At 50.5% G+C, this 22,867-nt stretch overlaps 1 protein-coding gene across 4 annotated transcripts in view; it reads right to left on the bottom strand.

Moving 5' to 3' along the window:
* PLEKHG4 (pleckstrin homology and RhoGEF domain containing G4) overlaps positions 1 to 22,867 on the bottom strand; it is an 89,613-nt gene that overhangs the window by 9,887 nt on the left and 56,859 nt on the right. For all 4 annotated transcript variants that reach the window (XR_005831101.1, XM_040615195.1, XM_040615197.1 and 1 more), the window contains exons 11-14: positions 20,411 to 20,549; positions 17,798 to 17,920; positions 17,055 to 17,246; positions 367 to 1,319 (exon numbers count right to left, since the gene is read on the bottom strand). Coding sequence is in view for 3 of the 4 variants with exons in the window: in XM_040615195.1 (XP_040471129.1) it covers positions 367 to 1,319; positions 17,055 to 17,246; positions 17,798 to 17,920; positions 20,411 to 20,549 (1,407 nt within the window). In the remaining variant the exon portion in view is untranslated. The remainder of the gene's footprint in view (positions 1 to 366; positions 1,320 to 17,054; positions 17,247 to 17,797; positions 17,921 to 20,410; positions 20,550 to 22,867) is intronic.

The raw sequence follows: 22,867 nt of genomic DNA, 5'->3' as shown, positions 1-22,867 counted from the left end.
AAGTCCTCAAGTACTACATTTCTGCAAAGCCTCGTCCTCCAAATAACAGCAATGTTCAGAGACTCTCTCTCCTGCTTGGGAACTGCTCTTCTCCCTCTTACGGGGCAATCCATGCTGTAGGGGAAGAGCAAGAGATCCGATTTCCCTGCCTCCCTGCCCAGAGGTAGGTGCCAGGCTATATGGGGACACCCCTGTGGGCCTGCCTCAGCACCACGCACACGTGTGCAGGGAAGCTGGAGCCGCACCTCCATCTACCTGCCCTGAATCCATTGCCAAAGTCACTGTTACTGCAGAGCTCTTCGCATCTTTGCTGACTGCCTTTTCACCACCCTGAGGACCGGAGCTCCGACCTTCACAGCCACTTACCTGCCCCAGCTCTTGGCTTCTGACACAGAGAGGCAGCCCCTCTGTCCCTCCGGCAGGCAGTCTGCAGCCCAGCTGTGAGCAGCTTGCTGCCGCAGCATGAAAGTCCTGTCCACCAGCTCGGTGCTGCTCACCTCTAGCCCCTTAATAAAGACGCCGGTGTTGCCATATCTGGCTGGCTCGCTCAGTGTCCTCTGGCAGCCTGACCACAGGCTCTCACCACAAGGGAGGTCAAAGCTTTGGGCCTTCCGGAGCATCCTCCTGGGAGGCAGCTTCCCAGAAGCTGGAGTAGATGTGCAGGATGGCTTCACCTCCAGGGTTTCTAATACGCTCTCCAGGTTTGGCTTTTCTTCAGGCAGCTTTGGAGACTTGGAGGCCCCACTGGCAAAAGAAACTCTGCTCGAGTGAGGAACAGGGCTGAGAGCAGCTTGGCAGGCAAATTCTTCCCCAGCACTGACATCACCAGGGCAGCTCAGGGAGGGTGAGGGAGCTTTCTCCTTAGTCCACCCCAGAGAGCAGCTGGGCCTGTTGCTGCAGTGGGATGCGCTGCAAGTCCTGTCCCAGTGGGACCTGGAGGTGGCCCCCTCAGAGTGCCTCCGGTGGGACAGACTGCCAGCCTCGCTGCCAGCCTGGGGCTGCTCCCCTGCTGCGGCTGGTTTTTGGTCTGACAGCAGAGACCTCCTCGTTCTCAAGGCTGCTTCAAGTTTCTTTTCAAAAACCAGCTTGGTCTCCTGGCATTTAGACCATGCAAATTTCCACTGCTTGAGTCCCTTGTTGCTCTTCAGCTCACAGGCCAGCTCCTTCATCTCCTGGAACCGGGCATCACTGATGTCTGGGTGCTGCCCCTTGTAATTCTCCAGGCACTTAATCACACCTGCACAGTGTTCGGCAGAGCTGCAGTCCTCCATGCTGATGCAGGCAAGGTGTCGCATCCCTTCCAAGGCCCACTCGTACGCCTGCAGAGAGCAAGAAAAAAAAAAAGGCAACAGCTAGTTAGAGGGACTCGGGGAAGAATAACCCTAATTTGGTGCCTGAAGACAGGAGAAAAGATCAGTGTGTGGTCACCACAGTTCCTGGAGTGTGAGAGGAGGGGGGACTGCTGTTGTCAATGGGGCTTAACAATTCAGCAACACAAACAGCTCCTTATGCAGAGGGCTTCAGCTGTGCTGGCTGCTCTGCCACAGCTCCACCTCCCTGCCAGGTCCCAGTGACGCTGGGCACCCACGCTGCTGAGCAAATTTGTCCTCCCTGGGCAGGGGGGAGCAGGCGACACTGCTGCCAAGACTGCAGGAATTCACACCTCGGTGTGGCCCTGCTCAGTGTAAGATCTGGAACTTGCCCTCCTCCTTTGCCCAGCCACTGTCACCACTACCACACAGGAGAAGGCTGAGGGAGCAGCAGGTAAGCTGCAGGGAACGGGACTGCTGCTGCCCATGCCATTTCCCCGGAGCACACAGAGGCCTGGAGCTCTGTCACGGCTGGGCTCTGTGGATCACCCTGAGTGCTCTGAGCCATGCTTGCAGCAAGCAGGGATCTGACACCATGCAAGCCCAGTTGCAGCTTGTGCATTTTCTGCACTTGCTGGCACCTGTATGATGTGCTGTGCCTGGCCCACCTGCCTGGCTCTGCTTGCTAGTCCACTACATGCTTGTCCTGGTTGGTCAAATACAGAGCTCAGCAGTTTGTTTCTAATACTCCAGGAATGCTGGAAGCGGTTTCATGGGGCTTAGCTCTATCAGCACTGCAAATGCTGGCCTCGCTAAAACAGCTCTGCCATGTAAGTTGAACAAGAAAAGTGGGACAAAATGTGGTTCAGTGTGACAGAGGCAAGGTAAGAATGCCTTACCACCATGGCAGGGAAGGGGCTAATGAAGCACCATGCACTAAGACCTGTCTGTCATTCATAAAAATGAGAGGAAAGACAAATATCTGAATTACTCAGGCTCGTAAGTCACTACTTTCTCTATAAAGCATGGTCTCTATAAGACAAGGTCAAACCTTAGAGCGAGTAAGATGTGACTGGTGCCATAGGCCTGCCCAGGGAACCTTACTGCTCATCAGTGAAAACACAAAGTTATTTGTTAAAATCCAATGCCCAAGACAGAAACGATTTCCAGGACAGGTCTGCCTGGCACCTTCCATCAACCACCCAGGACCAGTGGATGTGCAGAAACACCACAGGCTGCCCTTGACAGAAACCGGACCATCTCTAGCACTTCACCTGTCAGGCCCTGTGCACCTGCTGTTTCTGCAGAGAAGCACCACTCGGTGCCAGGAACAAAGTGACCAGCCTTAGACCATTTTCCACCTGCTGCACAGCCTCTTTATGACAGCCTTCACTCCGAAGCTTGAAGCACTGATTTTTATGCAGAATAGAACCTTAGACACCAAGAAAATCCACCCAAGCTTTATGCAGACATGGAGCAGACACTGCATCCCCATCAGGGACATGGTGGTCAAACAGACCAGGTGCCAGGCTCACTCCCTGTTGGTAGGCAGGGCAGGAGGTGCTTCATTCACACAGCACCCAGCCCCTGGATGGGGACAGCTATGACAACCAAGTGCCACTGTTTGTAGGAGAGCTGAATGGCAGCACGTGAGGGGCAGCCTGCGGATTTTGCGGCGTCACTCCAGGGACAGATTCCACAGGATCTCCCACGGCCGTTCACATCACTCTCCTGAGCTGCAGCTGCACGCCGTGCATGCCGCCAGTCGCATTACTCATGCAGAGCAAGGAGCTGCTTCACAAACACCAGCAGCTGCTCAGGGAAAATGCTTCTCAAACAGTCCCATGCAGCCACAGCGCAGGACAATCAAGCGAGCAGCAGCCCCCTCTCCTCCCGTTACCCTGCCCAGCGCAGCAACAGGCCCCTGGCCCGCCTCTCTCTTGAGCCAAGCTTTATGCCCTAGACTTGCCTGCTGCAGGGGGCTGGGAGGGGCATGCGGAGGCCAAGGATATGCCAGACCCTGGTGAGAACCTGCATTTAGCCATGACACAGAGGGTCTGTTATTCCCGGGAGGCAGAAATACATTAGGGCGAGGTGAAATGCTGAGTGCAGCGGAGCCCAGCAGACCCGCACGGCAGTGACGGACGGCCTGTTTTGCTGTGGCTCTTTCAGCTGCTACCCCCAGCTGTAGGAAAACCGACACCAGCCCCCTCCAGCTCTGTCTGCAGCAAGGGCTGGCCATCAATGTGGACTAAGGGCATGTCTCACGTCTCTCGCTGTGGAGATCAATGGGTGATCCTACTGAAGGCTGCATGCTGGCTCCCTTTCGATCACCAAGGGGAAAAGCTGAGCTCAAAAGGCACACGGGGCTCTGAAAGAGGGTGCTGAGAACCATGTGCCAGAGAGGCACAGCCAGCAGGCCAGCCTAGCCTTTACAGCACCCAGTCAGGAAGGCAGAAGCCCTGTGAAGGCCTCCTCCGAGGCTGGGGACCTCACTTCCATGCACAGATGGGAGAGTGAGAAAAGAGGCTTCTTTTCTTGCTAGGAAGCTCTGCAGATCTGCGTGGGGCCGCAGTCAGAAGGAATCAGGGCTGCAAATCACACGGGGAGGCAGCCCCACCACCTCTCGTCTTCATATGGTATCTGTCTGCTCTTGGCGAGGACTCTGAGGGCTGCACAGAAATGACTCTCAATCTCGGTGGCATTTCTTCTATACCCAGTGCCAGTCGCAGGCCAGCGAATAGCTCAGCCTTGTTCCCTGCACAATGGGGGCAGCCCTCCACACCCCCCAGCTTGCTTGGCACCATGCTAAGTGGCCACCAAGGCTTTCTCCAGTCACACCATCCGCTTCAACTGCCCCTTTTAACACACGCAATGGCAGCCCTCTGCAGGGACCAAGTGTGCCCAGGCACCCAGGAGGGAACACCCTCATGCAGGCAGGGGTACTGCCGTCATCTGTGTCCCAGTAAGGTCACAAATCACACTCAGCCAAGCCAGGACACTTCCCTCCAGCCACAGGGCTCTGGGTGAGCAGGCAGCCCTACAGCCTCTCTGCAGAGTTGCAAGAGCTGCTCACGTCTAAGAGGAGGCACTTGTGTGAGGCGAAGCTGAATCTCACCAACCACATCTGGAACCAGGCAGGAGGGAGCCTGCACCTTGGCTTTTGATCTTTACAGACAAGTTGCTACCTAAACTCTCAATTACAGGATTAAAGACAAACCTGCTTCCTGCATACACAGAGCTGACCTATCCAGCAGCTGCGTGAGGGAGTCAGCAACAGGTTGGTCCTGCCAGGCTGCCGGCGGGAGGCAGGGGCTCTCAGCGACCTGCTGTGCCGTAAGGAAGAGCCAGGGACTTCACTGGAGCACAGTGCAGCACTCAAACCCAATACCCTGTGTTGGCCCCTGCTCATTTCACCGTGGGCAAGACCTGCAGCGCACCAGGGACAGAAGCTCCTGGAGTCTGTTGTCTTTGGCATCACTGAAGTGCCATCTGCAAATACAGGCCAGGATAAGCTGCTCAACCCTGGCTCAGGGTACCTTGCCAGCACTGCACAGAAAGCTTTCCGAGGGTCCCAGATCCTTACCTGAGCCACCTCTCAGATATTACACCTCCCCAACCCAAACCTACCACAAACCCACCAGATTCCTCTGACGGCCAAGGTCCAGTGATCTCTAAGACACCTTTGTGGTGGCCAAGGCAGGAGACAGACACTGTGCACCTGCAGACAGATGCCAGAAAGGGCAATTTTAAGGGGGCCTACCTTTGTCCAAACCTATTCTTTCTGTGGGGAGACAATGACTGTAACTGTATTTCTCTTGTCAAATAGGAAACTGGGTGTCTGAATAGGCAGAGGGTAGAGTAAGCAGATCACAAACTCCCCAACTTTCTGCAGAAGAAAAATGCATCTAGGTAGGTGACTAACTCAGCTGCGAGGTTTCCTTCTGAATTTGAAGTGACTGCACAAGGGAGATGGGCTGGGGTGATGAAAAGCCAAGACTGATCCCAATGGGAGCAACAATACAGGCAGGGATGCACTACAGCTGTGGGTATGATGACTGAAGCACTGCAACGAAAGAGACCAAGTCCCCATCCTTCTGTGGCGATGTCCCAGGACTGCAAGCCCACTCACTCCCCTGCTTTCCACCACACAGAGAGAGGGAAGCAGCACAAGAGCTGGGACTGTTGCCATGGACAGAGAAAAAGGAACCAATGTAATCAAACAAGCCCTGATCTAGCCTGCGTGCAGTTCCTGCATGTGAGCTGTGTTCCACCCTGCTGTTAGTGAGAGACAGCTAATTGCAGGTCTTTGTGGCAAGAAACAACTGTACAATTCCCCATTTAACAAGACCTCTCACCACCACTATGTCCACTCTAGTGCCCTAAACTTCACCTGTGAGTTTGGAGAGCAAGATGAGGTTGGCTTGCAGCAAAGGAGACAGAAACGGTGCAGCCAGAAAAGGTCAGTGCTACTGCTGTGAACTGAGCCACGTGCTTCCCAATGGCGACTATACACGATGCCACGTAGGCACTGACTCCAGCTGCCCTGCTCTGCTGGCTGCCCCAGGTCTCGGCAATCAACCCTGCAGAGCTGAGACACCAGTCACAGCACTCACAGCACAAGGGCAGAGCGACAGGGCCCTCACCAGAACACACGACCGAAGTAAACACTGCTCTCCTGCGTGACAATGCCTGCTCCCAGGTGTGCTCCTTTTACTACAGGTGCTCATTTGGGCTTATTCCCTCTTAAGTCCAATATGGCTTTAAGCCACTTTGAGAATCAACTCCTGCTCACAATACTGATATCTCCCTTATCACAGGCTGCTGCACACACACCGTTAGCAGGGACCTGTGGCCGGAGACTGCCTCATATGCTAACAGTTCAAAAAGACCACAGTTAAAAAGCCATTTTACGTCAAAATATACTGAAAGGAAAATTATCCAGGCTAAAACCTTAACGTCACAAGAGCTGCCAACTGGCAAACAGTGACAAGCCTGTTTCTCTGCTAACTCAGAGACCAAGTAGTTACAGCAGAAAGGCTCACCACTCACTTGGACCTGCTTTGGGCTTTCCTCAGGCTCCCACCAACCGATACTAATAGCACCCGTGAAGGAAGGGGCAGGGAAAGAGCAAGAGTTCAGGACCTGCAGATGTCCCCCTGACAAGTCGGGTTAAAAGAATCCATTAAAAAATAAACCTCATCCTACCTTCCCATCTGTACACAGGGGGTCCATCTCCTGGCTGCACCCAGCTCTGTGCTGTACATTACCATCCCCTATGGCCAGACTGAGGCAGGACCACTGCTTCAGTGCATCACCTCAGCTCCAGCTATTCACAAGCAAACGCTGCTAGACTAAATACCAGATTGAGGAGTCCTGGTAACCAGAGACAAGGCGGAGGGGGAAGGGGCTGCACTTCACATGAGAACTACTGAAGTGTGCAGAGAACACCCTGACTGGGCACAGGCCAGATCCCCTTTCTTTCACACTGCAAAAAAACAGGGAGAGAAAACATCCCAACTGACCCCAAATTCAAGCAAAATTCAAAGCAAGCCACCACTCGACACACAAGAGCTTTGGAGAAAACAATGATGTCTCCTAGACTTTGCAATGCTTTTTCCACATCTCCAAAAGCCAAAGCTCCTGCTCACTTCTAGCAAGATTTGCAGCTCTACAAACAGGCAGCTACGCTGGGACGTACAAGAAACCATGTAACTGCAGAGCACAGGCATTTCAGCAAAGCCACAAAGTCAGAAGTAATCTCTCTACGCAGAGGTTCCCTCTCTTCCCCACCCTGCAGCATTCAACTTTTCCAAATTGCATTTGAAGCCCTGCCTGGGATTCATTAGCAGCAGAAACAAAACTAATCAAAACTGTGTTCTACGTGGGATTTAGCCGGTGAAAGCTGAGCTTTGAACACCGAGGAAAGGACTCAGCCTCGACATAAAAACCTAAACCATTTCTGAGTTGCTGTGTAGCTAGTGCTGCCCCTCCTCTCTCCAAGCGAGGAGAGACCACTAAAAATCACCAGTTTGCCTAAACCTAGCTGCTAAGGAAAACAAACTTTAAGTCCTGTATTTGCATTTCTGCCTGTTACCAAGTGCCAGATGCTGTACAAACACTGTGGGAGGGCAAAAGGATGAGAGACAAGTGTGAAGTGCAAACTCCTTGGATTTAAGCATAAGAAAGGAGAACAACTAGATACCCACAGCTGGGCAGGAAAGAGCGAGAGTTCAGGGAAGCAACACTGCGCAGGGTTAGTCTCGGCACACCACAGCCGGAGCACCAAAGGGTGCTCGTTAGAGCAACGCGCTTGGAAATCCTTTTGCAGCAGCACTCTGGGTGAACGTGAACAGAGCTCAAAAATCCCTTCGATTCCCCTCTGGGCAGCCAGGCTTGACAAGTCCAGGAGAGTCTTAATTACAGAGGAATATAATTGGATAAAATAGGATTGCACATGATTTCTGCTCTCTTGATGACAGCATGAGGACCCAAAGGGCAAACGTGGCTCGTGCTGGAGCTGGCGTGCAGGACGCGCGCTTGATGTGCAGGACGCGCGCTTGCCCTTCTCACTGCCGCAGCCGCCAGGCAACACCTGGGGCAGCTGTGTGAGGGACAGGCTGACTCAGCCTCTGAATCACAACCAACTGCAATAACGCCTGTTTAAGTACAATTCCGAGCTTCCACAGAGCAGCCTATGCCAGTTTCTCTATATATCTATATACAGACGCACATGTATGTCTATATGATGAACACAGATGTATTTATACATGTATATATGTATAAAATGACTGCCTAGGAAGCTGGGCAGCAAGTGTCTGAGATTTGCCCTCCCCACAGCTTCTACTGCTCTGCAGCTGCAGAAAACCTCCCAACAGCCAACAACATGCAGTTTTCACTCCATTTTTCCTTTTTGCTCCACAGCCATGAGGGACTTTCCATCCTCAGGTAGCGTCTGCACTGATTTTTCTCCCCCTGTTTTTGTGTCCCACCAAGGGAATTTTCTCAACATTTAAAGCTCCCAAGCCAGAGGACCGGGGTCTGGGTTTGCTCTCAGTAAAATCAGAAACTTTAATGTTTGCCTTTGCTGGATACCAGCCTCCCCACATCTGAGGCACTGCCCATTGTTTCAGCAGCTTCATGCAGCCATAGCAAAGCTTCTCTGTCAGTGAAATTCTGCTCACAACTCCTTCTTACCAGAATAAGGGCAGATGCTGTTGCAGTGCCTCGGTATTATCCTCCCTCCTTTCTGATGCTTCACCGGTTACAAACCCACACTGCACGCTAAAATCTCCTTCGGCCACTTTCTTCTCCCTGGCTGCTCCTAAACAGCTGGAATCTGGTGGCTGGTCCTTCATTTGGCTACAGCCTACATCAGTCGCTACAGAGTTATGAAACCATCTTGAAGATTGACTTGAAAGAAGTTACACATGTTGAGTGCAACTCACTGATGGGTAAGAAAGCAGAAGGCATGAAGGAGTGAGCATATGCATTTGTGCATGTACGACCACTGCCTAGATGAGGAGGAGGAGGAGGAGGAAAAGGGTAGCATGTTTTCAGGCTTCTTTTAGTGAAGAGGAGAGCCAAGAGCCCCACGTTCCAGCCAAATTCAAGATCAAGCCACACAGAGATGTGAGATACATCAGTCACTTGATATGCAGCAACTTGCACAACAGCAACAAATTGCTCTGTACAGACACTAATGTCACCTCCAGAGGTTTTTTGCATGCTTCGCTTTTTTACATCTGTCCCGACAGCCACGTCATTACACTGCACAAATATTACTCCGTAATAGTACACCGCAGGCCAGCGAGGACAGAATGGACTGTGGTGTCCCCTGTCTGCTCTGCACTGGCTCCCTTTTAATGAGGTCCTCCATGGTCAGGAGGGGATTGTGACACCTCCAGTACACCCTTGGGCCTGCATGGGGAAGTGGATGCTTTCTCTGTGGTCTTCAATTCACATCTCACTTGTGACAGGCTGAGCCAAACTGCTTAATTATTCAGTGATGGGCTGGGACCTCTCTGCACTGTGCTGTTCGGCCACTTGTGCCTTGGGAGATGTGGAGCTGAAACTGAGCCCGAACACCCAGCACATCTTTGTTGGGCCGCCTTCCCTCGGGGTGGCTGACAAAGCCAGAAACAGCTCCCTGGTTTAAGAGCGTGCTAAGATGTGCTTGGAGGATGAAGCCCCTGTGGAGCAGCCAAAGGAGCCTGGTCAGAGGCAGCGGGTGCTTGGGAGAGCCCTGTCCATATGTCCACAGCTTTTGATATGCAGATGGAGCCATTGTGAGCCTCAGCCCCATCTGTACACTGAGGGGAGCTTCATGTCCAGATTGCTTGAACAGATCTATTTAACTCCCGTGACTAAAGGGAATTCCAGCCTCCAGGAGGATCTGAGCATCCAGATGGATGCCAGCACATGAACATTCAGAAAATCTGTCACCCTGCACAGCTCCTAACCCAAGATCAGAGTGGAAAAAAACCCACCCAAAGACCACATTTTGCACACATGCACAGGGCTAGGGTCAGCTGAGGAAAGCCCTCTGCTTGCATCACATCTGACACCAAGTGCAACGCGCTCCCTTTACAGCACAGCTGCAACACAAGCTGGGAAATCCCTAAACCTGCTGGGAGGAAATGCTCCTTCTCTGCCATTACCAACTGGCTACCAGTGTCACCATCCAGCAGATTGAATCCCACCCCAGTCAGAGGGAGCTCCAGACTCCCAGACCACTGTCAATTTATGCTCACAGGCAGCCAAGGACACCAAGGAATATTTACACAGAAGTGCTGTGGCAGCCACACATGAATACAGAAGATGCTTTCAGCACATCTAGCATTGCCCCACTGCATACACAGTGGTGGCAGAACATGTTGGCACTCCTGTGATCTGGGAAGGCAGCTGAAGGGTGATCAGCCTACTCAAAAGATGCTACTCGCTGGCTGCCTCCCCCAGACTCTTCTTTCTGCTGTGCCCTCCAGCAAGGAGGAGGATGTGGCCAGCACAGTAGGAGGCAGAAAGACACCAGGCAGATGAAGGCTTCGCCCCCACCTCACACATGCCACAAATACATCACACAGACCTCATACTGTGCTAAAGCAGAGCCCAAGGTGTTGGGCAGATGCCCAAAAGCATCTCAACCCAAGACGACCTCACCTTCAACTGCAAATTGTGCTTGGATTGAGCACATGAAAACCCCTAATTAATTTACTGCTGCCCTGTAATACTGACAGACAAATATATGCACCAATCTAACACCTGTGTTGTGCAACTAGAAAAGAGTACCAAGTGCGAATGCTACCTACCACTTAGCATTCGCCTACTGTCACAGAGCTTGCGTGTGGGACCTGGGGCACTGCTGTGATGCCAATTTGGCAATAAATTCACTGATGAGACAGAGAAGAAAATAGACTGGGCACCAGCAGATCTAGCAGTGAATTACTGGAGAATTCATAAAACAGAACAGTTTCCAAATCACTAATTTTGCAAGACAGAAGAATAAGGGAGAGCTGTAGCAGTTCACATTTAAATGTTCAGGACTTCTTGTTTGTGCAAGAGGGCTATCTCAAACTCTGAGGCAAAGCAGAAACTTTCTGATACATGAGTACCTTTTGATGGGAACGTAAACATTACAAGCTTATTAACCTTGCAAGAAGGCTTCTCCAGCAAAAACCTGTCGGGAAAGAGAAGGGAGAGATTGCATGCATTAACCTTGCATGAACTCTGCCAGAGGATCAATTTTCCAACCTCGAGGTTCAGTCCCCCAACTGCTTCAGGCTGCACATGCAAAAGAACACCCCTGAAATGGGAGCGCAAATCAGACTAGATGTCTGTCTAGGGGCATGACTTCACAAGTGTAACTGAAGAAGGAGAGAGGGAAGAGAGAGAGATCAGACAGCTGCTGTCAGTGCTAAAGCCAGACAACAGTGCCTTCCCCTACAGCATCAGGAAGTCACAGCATATATTCCTCTCTGTTGTGCTACTCAGATCTTCCACCATCACCTTGAGAACTTGCACCAGATGAAAGCTGTTATGTGGGAATGTTGTGCAGCCCAGCCCCAGAAACATAAAGCCAATCTCTACACAGAGGTAAAGAGAGAACAGCATGTGTTAAGCCTCTCCCAGAGACTTTATTTTAAGTCACAGCAAAAACCTCATTTGCTCAGAGGTGCTAGGGGGCAAAGCCGTGTTCTGACTTGAGCATGACTGCTAGCAAGAGACAAGCAGCATGGCACCTGCATCTCTGTTCATACCAAGTGTGCTACAGTAAGGACATATCAAATGCCTCTTTTTCAATTTAGTGCGGAGTTCTACTCTCCACTTCTCCTCCAAGTACATTCCCCAAGTGGGGAATCATAACAACACCCTTTCAGCAAAATTCTCAAACTGTGCCAAACAGTCTGCAATAAAAAAACAAAACAAAACACACTTTCAGGTCACAGCCACCAGGATCCTTTCCAGCTTCCCACAGACCAGCATTCACAACCCTCCTTTTCCTCATCAAAGCCTAAGCAAAAAGAAACACCAATAATTTATCACCTAAAGGGAGCTTGATTTCCCCCCCCCCCCCCCTCAAAACCATCATCTGCAACATTATATCCATACATGGTCAGAAAGGAAGCACAGCAGAAAATGAGCCATCAGCAGGTTGCTGTTCTGAATCTTTTGGGGAGAAGTGAGAAGTAACAACATCTGCAGAAGTCAGCTAATTTATCATGCCCTGGATTTCTGCTGTCACATCTAAGATCAGATCCATCTCTCGAAGCTGGGAATGCGGTGCCAGCAGGTCTCAGTCACTCAGGGGACAGGAGCCCAGCAAACCCTGGAGCAGTTGAGGCCAGCAGCCTCCTCTTGCGCTGTCCACAACCTGTAACAGCAGTCCAGGCAGCCCAAAGGGTACCACCTGTCCCATGCACACATCCAGCTGGTTTGGAGGCACGCAGTCCCAGCAACAACTTTCTAGCTGCAGTTAAATTATGCCCACTGAAACGATCATGCAATAACCTGTAATAAAGAGACAGAGGGACAAACAGCACAACCCTGGGATTCAGAGGGACCATGCAAAGATGCACACAGCCCGCAGGGCTCTGTGTGAGCGCACAAAAGATGCACACAAAGCACACTGATTCATGCTGGATGCATACAGACGCGCACAAGCAACCGCGTGAAAAGCCTTCTCTACATTGTTTTAAACAATCTCAATACAACTCACAAGTCAGCTGGGGTGCCGGGCACTTGGTACTTCCAAGAGCGTTTTTGCAGTGTCTGTCTGCTGTCGGCGTTAGGATGGGGTGTATGCGACTCGGAGGGAAGGTGCATGGAGATGCGCAGAGGCTCTCCTGCCAGCGGGGCGGGAGGGGTGGGCAGAAGGGCCCCAACCCCTCTGTGGGCCCCAGAAGCAGCAACACTTGTTCACAGGATGGAATGAAAAAAGGCTGGCATTCCTACAGCAGCAAGGACAATGGGGAGGGATGAGGAGGCACTGCCATAATCAAATGCAGGCCAGCTGGCCCTCCCCCAGGAAGGGCAGGCACCTCCTTCACTTGCCAAAGGCTTTGTTTTCTAAGCCACAAAGAACGAAGTGTCTGAGGAGGAGAGCCAGCAGAGGAGGAGAGTGGAGAACCCGTGTGGGGGCAGATGCACGTATGAGCGCAGGTAGCCCGCTCCTCACTCCTCAAGGATGTCACCGCAGATGGAGAGGGCTTGGGCCAACAATCCGCCTGCTCCAAGTAGAGCTCTGAGCTCGTAAGCAGCAGAAAGAAGCCAGGGATGGCTGGAGATCACTACTGAGGAACCAGAATCGGCACAGGCTGATAGCCGGGGGTCCTTTGAGGGAAGGGATCCAAGGGTGGCTGACAGAATACCACTGAAAGAACAGCTCACAGAGCAGAGCCCAAAGAAATCCCAACAGGGGAAACACTTCCATTTCTCAACCCACGAATCCTGAGCAGCAGGACTCAAGAGCCTCTCTTGGAAAGCAAATGCAAAGTAAGGGCCCAAGCTGTACGAGGCTCCTAAGGCCAGGGCAGAGCAATGCCCATACTTTTCCCAAGCACCAAAAGAGGCAGCATTTTGCACAACATCCTGACAAGCAGGAAAAAGCCCCTGGAGCTGCCTCAGGCCCTCCTGTAATGATACAGGCAGCTCAGCTGCAGGCTCCAGGCCCCACACCACCGCATGGCTGCAGGGTGTGCAGACGCTGAGCTGGTGTGATGGGACTCTGCCCTTTCTGGTTGGGTCACTGCTTTCTTCCAGAGTGACTTTTGCCAGCAAGTATCACACACCTTCACTACTGACTTTCTGTAGGACTGGTGGTCACCCCAGGGCTGGCAGATACTGCGCCGTGTGCTCCAGTGCATTAGACATGCCGCTGCGAGTTAGGCAGGTCCGGTCCTGACAGGGGACACAGCTCTCACACAGCCGTTTCAAGCCTGTGGTCCAGGCAGCTGGGCACTTTGCTTATGGTAAAGTCAAAAGCATGCAAAGACCTGGGAAATAATTTCACCCAAAGAAAGGCTGAAAAAGGAAAAAATGTGAAGGCTAACAAGGTGAGCAAGGAGAGGGAGACTTGCTCTAACTCCTCCTGGCACTGATGGTGTGCCTATGGCAGTGTTACCGGGAAGCCAGGACAGGCAGTGGGAGAGAAGGGTACCGGGGGATGCCCTTTCAAGCACTCCAGAAAAAAGCAGACATTAGTGCTTTTGGTACAACATACACACCCTTGCTTGGTCAGCTTCCCAGTTCTCCCCCAACGCACTGTGTGGTGCCAGATCCCAACAGTCTTGGAACTGAGTAAGCAAGGGACAGCAGCCAGAGCAGGCCTGATGCCACAGGAAGATGGCAGGTCCCCGAGTGTGCCCGCAATGAGTTTGTGGTACTGGAAAACAATCCTCCGTCCACAGTCAGAGATGGGGAAGGCAGCTTCCTACACCACTCCGCCGGCCTCAGCCCAGCCGTCATCCAGCTCCTGTCAGGCACCAAGAGCTCATGCCGCAAAGGAAGTGGGGACAAATGGAAACATCCAGCTTGGCATTGGACATGGCCTTGGGGAGGGAACCCTGCCAGCCCATGTGCAAGCTCCATGTGGTCTGGCCCAGCTCAGCCTGCCTCACCGCAGGGAGTTCTGACAGGCCATCAGGAGCTGTCAGGCAGTGAAAAAACACGGTACAGCCTCCTGATGGACCATATGGGGTTGTGCTGTCCTGTCCCATGGCCTGTCCAGCAGCCACAGGCAGCACCCTATGAAACACTGCCCCACCACAAGAAAGTCCAGCGAGCAGAGCCTCCCGTTCCTAGTAGGCAACAAAGTACATGAGGGATGAATAACATGATCCCTGTGGTGGGTGCTCCACTCCCCTTGGCACATGCTGAGATGTTTGGAGAGATCTGAGCTTGCCAGCTCATTACTGCAGTGTACATTGCTTACGCATCTTCAGGCTTCTTCCCTAAATCCTGGGGTCTGGCATGCCACAGGCTCTTTACAAGAAGGAAAAATCAAGGACATTGCTTAGTGCAGACTTCTGCTGTTGTTATCCCCCTCAGATATTAGGGGAGAGAGAATAGGGTTAGGCTGACACTGACAAGATCACTGCAGGAAGGTCAAAGCAGCTCAGCATCAGAAGAGAGAAATCAGTTTAGACAACATCTTCTGCTTTCCCCCCACCTCCCAGACTACACCACCGACTTTGCTTTGGGAAGGCAGAAAGTATTCTGGAGATCAAGATCAAAATAACCAGTACTGAAAGAACTTTCATGCTGCGCAGCAATTTCTGCACTCATCCTACAGCTGCAGGATGTATTCCCAACCCCCAACCCCTGGTTTCAGTTGGCCATCAGCTCAGAATACACACATGCTATATTTATAACACTGGCATTGTTTATAGTTCTGAAACCAGTGAGATCAAAATCCTCCTCCCTCACTAAGCGAGATACCTCTCCTCCACACCAAAGCAGTGTGCAGACACACTGTGCTGCTATCGTTCAGTTTTCACTGGGGCTGTGCATCATGAAAGGCATAACCAAGAGGGATGACGCTGTTGCTGCCAAGGACTGCATCCCCAGTTGTCATCCACCAAAAAGAAGCTGTACGAGTGGTACTATGATGCCCTAAGAAAAGAAATGGGCCATTGTTGGGGTCTGTATAACACTTGAGCCTCTAAGAACGGCCCAGGCTTTGAAAAGCTTTGAAGCTGTGGAAGAACACGTATCACCAACTATCCTGGCAGCCCAAGAGCTGCCACTGTGATGTAGTTTCCATGCCTGAACAGAGAATGGAACAGCCATCGTGTGCTACAGTCCAGGTCTGGTGCTCCAGAGATTTCCAGGCTGGGCGAGGTGGGTTCATACAGGACCAACGTTTGGCTTGGCCACGGAACTGCCAATATGCTGAGCAGGGCTGGCACCTTTACATGCCCCAGTTTATCAGAAGAACAATGACAAAAGCCATCCTTAGCAGGATCCTTCCGAGTACCCCCCATGACGGCAAGGGGTGTTCAGGGACCAGAGCAGGCCCTGAATGTCTGTGCTCAGTGAGTGAGCAGAGCACAGGTTCTTGCCATTCTCTTACAGCATGAGAGGCACTTTTCTCTCCACTGCAGGGAGGAAAAAGTAAATTACATATTCCCATAGCAAGAGCGTTCTGCACCCTCACAAGAAACTGTACAGATGATCTAGAGCAGACCTGCAGAGCATCACCAAACGCACGCAATCCGTACATGTCCCGACAGCAATGTTCTGGGCTGCTTTCTCTACTTTCCTCCCTCGCACAGGATGCTTCTCGATGTTTTCATGTTAACTAAATTTCTTTCCCCCTCCTCTGAGCACTTCTGGCTGCCAAGGCAGCTCAGAGACAGCAGCTAAGTGCCACCTACATCTGGTACAGCTTAACTTTTAGTGTCTATTCTTTCTGGAATTTGAGAACCTCAATACCCAATGTTTGTACAAGTGTGGAATAAATGGAGTACAGACTCCCTGGCCTTCAGTGCTTGCCAAAGCTGTATTTTAAAATGCACTTAGAAAATCCTACTGTTTATTCATCTGCAACTTTAGAAATTAAAGGACACTAAATCCAACTGCAGGTCTGCTGAATGGGTGCATCTGCATTAAATCAAACAGGTGAGAAGGCCAGGCACTCAGCACAGTCACCACACGCATCCCCTCCTCCTGCTTTCCAGATGCCTGGGCCAACCCAGTCCCCTCGTTTGCTCAGCCACACTTCCCAGCACCCTGTTCTGGTGCTCCGTTTCCTGACACAGGCCTCCACGAGAGAGAAGCTGGGCTATATTTAGGGCTGAATCACAGGGTGCTACTCCTGATGTGTCAACAGGCTGAATTTACCAGCGTGTAAGGACACAGCACGAACACAAGGCAGGTAGCCTACCCTGGCATGGTGGCCAAGACAAGCAACCAATCTCTTGGCCCTTATTGTCAGAGCCAGCACCACCATAACCCTGTCTGCTGTGGCCATGAGAGGGGCCCTAAAGCTACAGCTGAGACAGGAAGACCTCTGTTCTTAACACATGCAGACATTTTATTGAATACACATCCATCCCTTCTTCCACATACTGACTTGAAAAAAATCACTGCAGACATATGAGCATGAGGGAGCTTTGACAGGTCATAGGTCCAGCTCCCTGTCAGTGCACACACACTGTTTCACACCTTTCATAAACAAGCAAGTTCTGGATTGAGTCCAAGCAGGCTTTTTACTCCGTCCTCTGTGCAGAAGACGCCTTGTCTTACCTTGTCAAAGAATTCGTACAGCCTGACCGTCTCACAGATTCGGTGCCTGTTTTCATCCAGTTGAGTGCAGAACTCCTCCAATTGATCTTTGTAGCTCTGCAGCTTTCCCCTGTAAGAATGCACATCCACAGACGGAAAGTCTTCCCATCGATCCATCTTTTTTAGTGCTTCCTGCCCTCTTCTGCAATATTCCTGAAAGCAAAATGGGATTGCGTTTGAGGATAGAGACCTGACATGGACAGTAGGTAAGTCTTCAAGGTCATTAATAGCTAGGGCTAATTAGACTGTTTCTTAAGGTTCAAATCACAGGAGCAGGGGTGGACTTGTTTACAGAATAATTCTAGAGAACCCTGACCTCTTTTATGATTTATGTTAGCCACACAGCTGCTTGTAAAGGCCTATATGGCAGCTTGTAAAGGCCTATGCAGCAAGGCCACCGGTCAATTAAGATCAGAGGCAGTGTCACAAGCACATCAAGGGAGTAACCAAAAAAAATCCATCTTCTATCACAGTAGTTATTTTCCTGAAGACTGGCAAATACCATCTACTAATGCGCTGAGCTGGTGGCTTTGTCTACAAGAGAGCAGGGAGGCTAAACAGTGCTAAGGAATGACACACACCTTGGTGATGAACCCTCTACCAATGCCATCTTAGCATCATGGGTTTGGCTGAGCATGTACAAGGCACATACGCTACCAAATCAGACCCTGGGGAACACATTTTTCCAATCAGACAACACTTACACTGGCAACAAGATCAAACTCCCTGAACTGCTTTTGTGCTTGAAGCAGCATCTCCAGAGAATCATCCAGGTTGATTGTTTCCTTTAGCCGTTTTCTGCCAACATTCTCAATCCAACCGCTGACCTAGGAGAAAAGGGAGAAGCTCCACTATTAGTCACCCTGTGCTACTCACCAGGGCAGGCCTTCATGTGGGAAGAGCAAGGAACTGCTCTCTTAACTGGTCATTTCATTACTGGAAAGAACGTGCATGTACACTTCTCCCCCCATCCTAGCATTTCAGCCTGAACCTCCTGCTAGGAGTCTTTCCACTTCAAGTTACTGAGTAATTGCAAAGCTCTGCTATTGCTCACTAGCCTTAGGCATAAACACGGCAAGTAGCTGCTTGGGCTCTGTTTAGGGTGAGCCATGACCTAATGCGAGCTCTGCAACCTGCAGGCTGGCCTGATGTTCTTATTATTGTTACCCCCAAGTGGGATAAAATCCCCCCGCAGCCAGATTTCCTACATCACTTCCCTTTTCTGACTGGCAGGACATGAACTACATCAGTATGAACATACTGACAGATTCTCCCCCTTCTGCAATGTTACATGGTTCTCTAGGACTCTCACCTACTGGTTTTCTGAAAGCAGCTCACTGCAAAGCTATGCAGTAACTGCAGGTTCCTCAGCAGCGCCCAGCCACTGCTGCAGTTATAAGCCCATATCCTCAAACGTGGATAGAAGACTAAAGCATCCTAAAAACAAAGCAGACACAGGAGGCCGGGCAGGGTAACACAGCATCTCCATCAACAGTGGGTTTTAAAAACTCATCAGTAAACTTGTCTGCAATGCTTCAGGCATAGCTGCACCTCGGGGAAGGGACAGGCTAAATGTTTCTTAATTCCCATGCATCCTGTTTTCCTGTATTATCTAAATCCATATCTCAACTCAGCCCCACAGTCAAGGACAAACTCCTAGTCTTGTGAACTGAGAGAGGGTCTGTGCCCACAGACCAAGCCCACGAGAAGATGGGGGTGGGTTCCCAGAATGGGACCCTTACTGCAGCTGCTGCCTAGAGCTCCTAGGCAGGCTTAAAAGCAGGAGCAGCTGCTGCCATCACTGGTGATCTGCAAGCAAAGTAAGCTAGGAGCAGTCAGCTTTGCTTAATTCTATCAAAAGAGAGTTCAGCTTAAAGCAGGGGCAGGCTGCAGAGCCTGCCTTTGTGCATTTTTTCATTTCTGTTTGGTATTAGGAACCTGTGTGTTTAAGGCAGTTTTTCTAAGTTCTTGCATCACACTTCTTGTCCTGAACACATAGTACATGGCGCCTGAGTGTCTACCTCCAAATGGGAAGTCATTAAAACTCTTGGATCCACTTTGGCCTGTGAAAACATCAGGTAGGCTACAGCCTCCTTTGCAAATTCAGTTCTCTCCAGAGGAGAATAGCCCAGAATCCTAGAAGAGCAATGGTGAAACTGGTCCTAGTACTGATCTTTAAGGACGCAGGTTCCTAAGGTGAGCTCCAAAGAGCACACAACCCTTCACAGACACAGGGTAGTAAGTGATACATAAAACTTCTCACTGTTGACAAGCTGCAGCAACAGAGACTATGCGACTCCGTAATCTCAAGGCTGAGTTCAGGCTTAGGCATCTGTAACACTGAAAGAACTGATCAGACCTCAAGGGACACTCGGGCAGCCTCAGCTACTTTATGAGTTTTTAAGGTCCTCTACCTACACAGCTATAGGTTGCAAAGGTCTTTTTGAAAGCCAGTGCCTGTTTTCTTCAATCATTCCACAGCTGTGAAGAGTTTCAATGAGCATCCTGTGAAGGGAAGCTTCAGCTCCCACAGAAGTGCAGAGGGGTGGGGAGGGCTGAGCATGGCTCTTGGGCTAAGGACAGGAGGCTGCTCCCCTGCCTTGAGCCTGTGTGCAGGGCTGCACCCAGAGGCAAAAGGAGTGTGCCTGGGGCTGCACCCAGAGGGGAAGGAGTGTGCCTGGGGCTTATCAGATAGCAGAGACCTGAGTACTGCACAGGAATCTAAACAACACAGTGCACAGCAGGGATGGGCAGGCTCTCGTGGGGGTTGCAGTGCGTGGCTCACTCCATAGCAGGATGTAGGCAAACCCTGCAGGACCTACAGCCCAGAGGGGACACGCAGACTCATCACCAGCTTGTCATCACTCTGCTGCTTCTCAAGGTGGAGCATGAAGAAGGGCTCCTCAATAGTCTTGCTGGGAGGGTATTTTTGCTCAACAACATAAAAAGACATCCCGCCTCCAAGTGTACAGCTTACCGATGAGCCACTACAGTGTGGTCTTCAAGTATGGAAAAACATCACAGATTGTTATGGCATTTGACTGACCCACACCTAAAGAGCAGCCAGGAGACTTTCACCTGGCATCAGGAGATACAAGTCAAAACAGTACCTTGGTTCTCAGCACATCTGAAAAAAAAAAATAATCTCACATCTGGAGAAAAAAAATATGTCCAATTCTTATGTTCGGTTGTTCTTTTTAAGGACCTACAGGCTTCACTCTACACCATCACACAGGAGACCAACAGGCCCAGTACCTGCTGCGGGACGCACGGTCAGAGGGTGGCAGCAGGTAGTCACTGGAACCGACAGGCCTTACCTCCTTAAAACACTCTTCCACTTTCTCGAACTCCATCACCAGTTCCAGTTCCTGAATGCGTTTGTTTGACAGCATCACCAGCCGGTGAACGCCCTCATCAACTCGATTATAAAGCACGCTGGCAGCATCAAGTGCGTCTCTGGAAGGGGACACAAGTCTGGTCAGGGGTTTTGCATTAGGTCCTTCCCCCAGCACTTCATGTAAACGTGACCTGGCTAACAGCAGCACTTCAGTCGTCCTCCCGCCCATAACAGCCATCTCCTTACGGAGAACAGAAGCAGAAAGGAGAATAATGCTGGTCCCTGCACATTCCTGTGACTCACTACTCTGATCCCAATGCAGACAACCTAGCAGGAAGGACAAGAGCATCTCCTCCCAGCCAGGCTCCTTGCAAAATTTACTGTCCTTGTCACACTTTCACAGGATACCTGGCTTTTCATAAATGGAGATTATTGTGTCAATGGGCTTTCACAAAACACAGGGTCAGGCAGTCTCAGTGTCTAAAACACCATTTGAATTAAATTTAAATAAGTAAATAAGCAACGACTCAGAAGCATATTTCTCCTGAGTGACAACAACAACATAAAGCACCTGATGCTCCACTCACTCTTAGGATTTCTATCAGCCAAACAAAAATGCAAAGTGTACAGCACTCCAGCACCAAGAGAAATTCAATTTTATGATGTCGTACTGGAAAGATTCATAGACAGAGCTCCCCGTCTTCCACAGGCAGTTGCGCCGACCAAAGCCCAAACAGGCAACACCAGGCAGCACTCTCCCTGCCAGCCTGGCCACAGAAGTCAACATCCTCCATGTAGAGGCAGGAATGGAGGGGCTCAGGCTGGAGCCCAGTGCCTTTGGATCTGCTGGACCCCTTGCCAGGGTCTAGGCAAGATGATGAATGTTAGCAAGTTCCTGTCAGATGTGTGCAACACAGGCTCGGGTGAATTGTCCCAGGATTCAAGAGACAGAACAGCATTCAAGCTTATTCTTTCTTTCTTATATTTCTTTATAAATTATATTTTCCCTCCTCTTACTATATATGGACTCAACAGACACCTACAACAAAATACAGCCTCCTTGGGCTGTGCTCTGCGCTGGCGTGTTCAGCCACCTGACCATCTCCCATACTCACCCTAAACCAGCTTTCATTTTGCAATTGTCTTACAACCTTCTGGCTTATGACAGCATGGCTTTTTTTATCATATTATTAAAATTATCAAAAGCACTTATGAAATAGATAGCTAATAAAACTCTTAAAGCTTTGTAAATGTAAATTAATACAAGCAATTCAGCATACAAATTTATTTATGTCTTGGGTTGCAGGCAACCTTGAACATAGGAAATGCAGCCGAATATGAGCATTTAGTGGCAACCAGTTCTTAGGTAGTAGTACTTAACTGACACGAGGTAGTGCAATGGGTCTGGACAACTAGCTCTTGCATAGCAGAAATCCACAGGATTTTTCCATTCAGAATTCCACCCAGTGTACAACAGCCAACTTCTCAAACCTCAGGCTCTTAGAATCTTTTGTTTTTCCTCTTCAAAATGCCATTAGACCGAATGAACTTCTCCAAAGTTCAGCCAAAAATACCCGAATTGTTTCTGGACTAAGATCAGTGCTACCGCAGTGCAGAGGAGACAGGTTCTCTACAGAGAATCTGCAAGCTTCCATGGAAAGATCCTAGCTGTAATACCGCTCCTGCGTTTCCCAAAACCACTGTAAACAAACAGTGATGATATGAGCCTCCTGTTTTGTAATCCTTTCCCAGGGACAGACCCAGATCCAACCCAGGAGGCTTCCAGCGGCAGAGCCATAACCACTGTCCAAGCCGAGCTCTGAAAAGTGTGTTTACAAAGCAGGTTCTTGAAGGCCAGTTCCCATCAGCTGCAGTGACACAGCTAGGACAGCTAATGAGAAACAGTTCAGAAGACCGCTGAAAGTTATATTCGGTAACAACATTAATGCTGTTAGGTTTTGTGCAGCAGAGTGTATCTGTCAGGTCCTAGTTTCTGAATAAGGCACCACCATACCGACGGCCAGACAGGTAGACACCCTTCGGTCTTACTCCCGTGGTTCTGAAGTCCTTGCTGGGGAATTTAATTTAATGCTCTCATCCACTCAGGAAAGCACAGCAACACAGCAAATGCTCTTCCTCCCACCGGCACAGACAAGCAAGCACTTACAACTTTAGACATTACAGGCTGTTACATGCACACATTTGCGGTTATGCTCTCGTAAGGCAAAATATTTTTCTAACTTTTCTCTGAGCTTCCATGGAAATCACTTTGGTGTTGATCCTACTTCTCCGATGGCGCTTTTCAACAAGCTAGATTGACCCGCTACACCCTTCTGTAACGGGAGCCCATACATCCACCCAAGCCCAAGATAAAGAAAGCATACGTGGTTTCAGTGCTTAACAAGATATATTCCAAGTTGGTAACCTCATGGCATAG

The sequence above is a fragment of the Falco naumanni genome, chromosome 15 (assembly GCF_017639655.2).
Source record: "Falco naumanni isolate bFalNau1 chromosome 15, bFalNau1.pat, whole genome shotgun sequence".
Classification (NCBI taxonomy): Eukaryota; Metazoa; Chordata; class Aves; order Falconiformes; family Falconidae; genus Falco; species Falco naumanni.
This window is presented reverse-complemented; position numbering and strand designations above follow the sequence as displayed.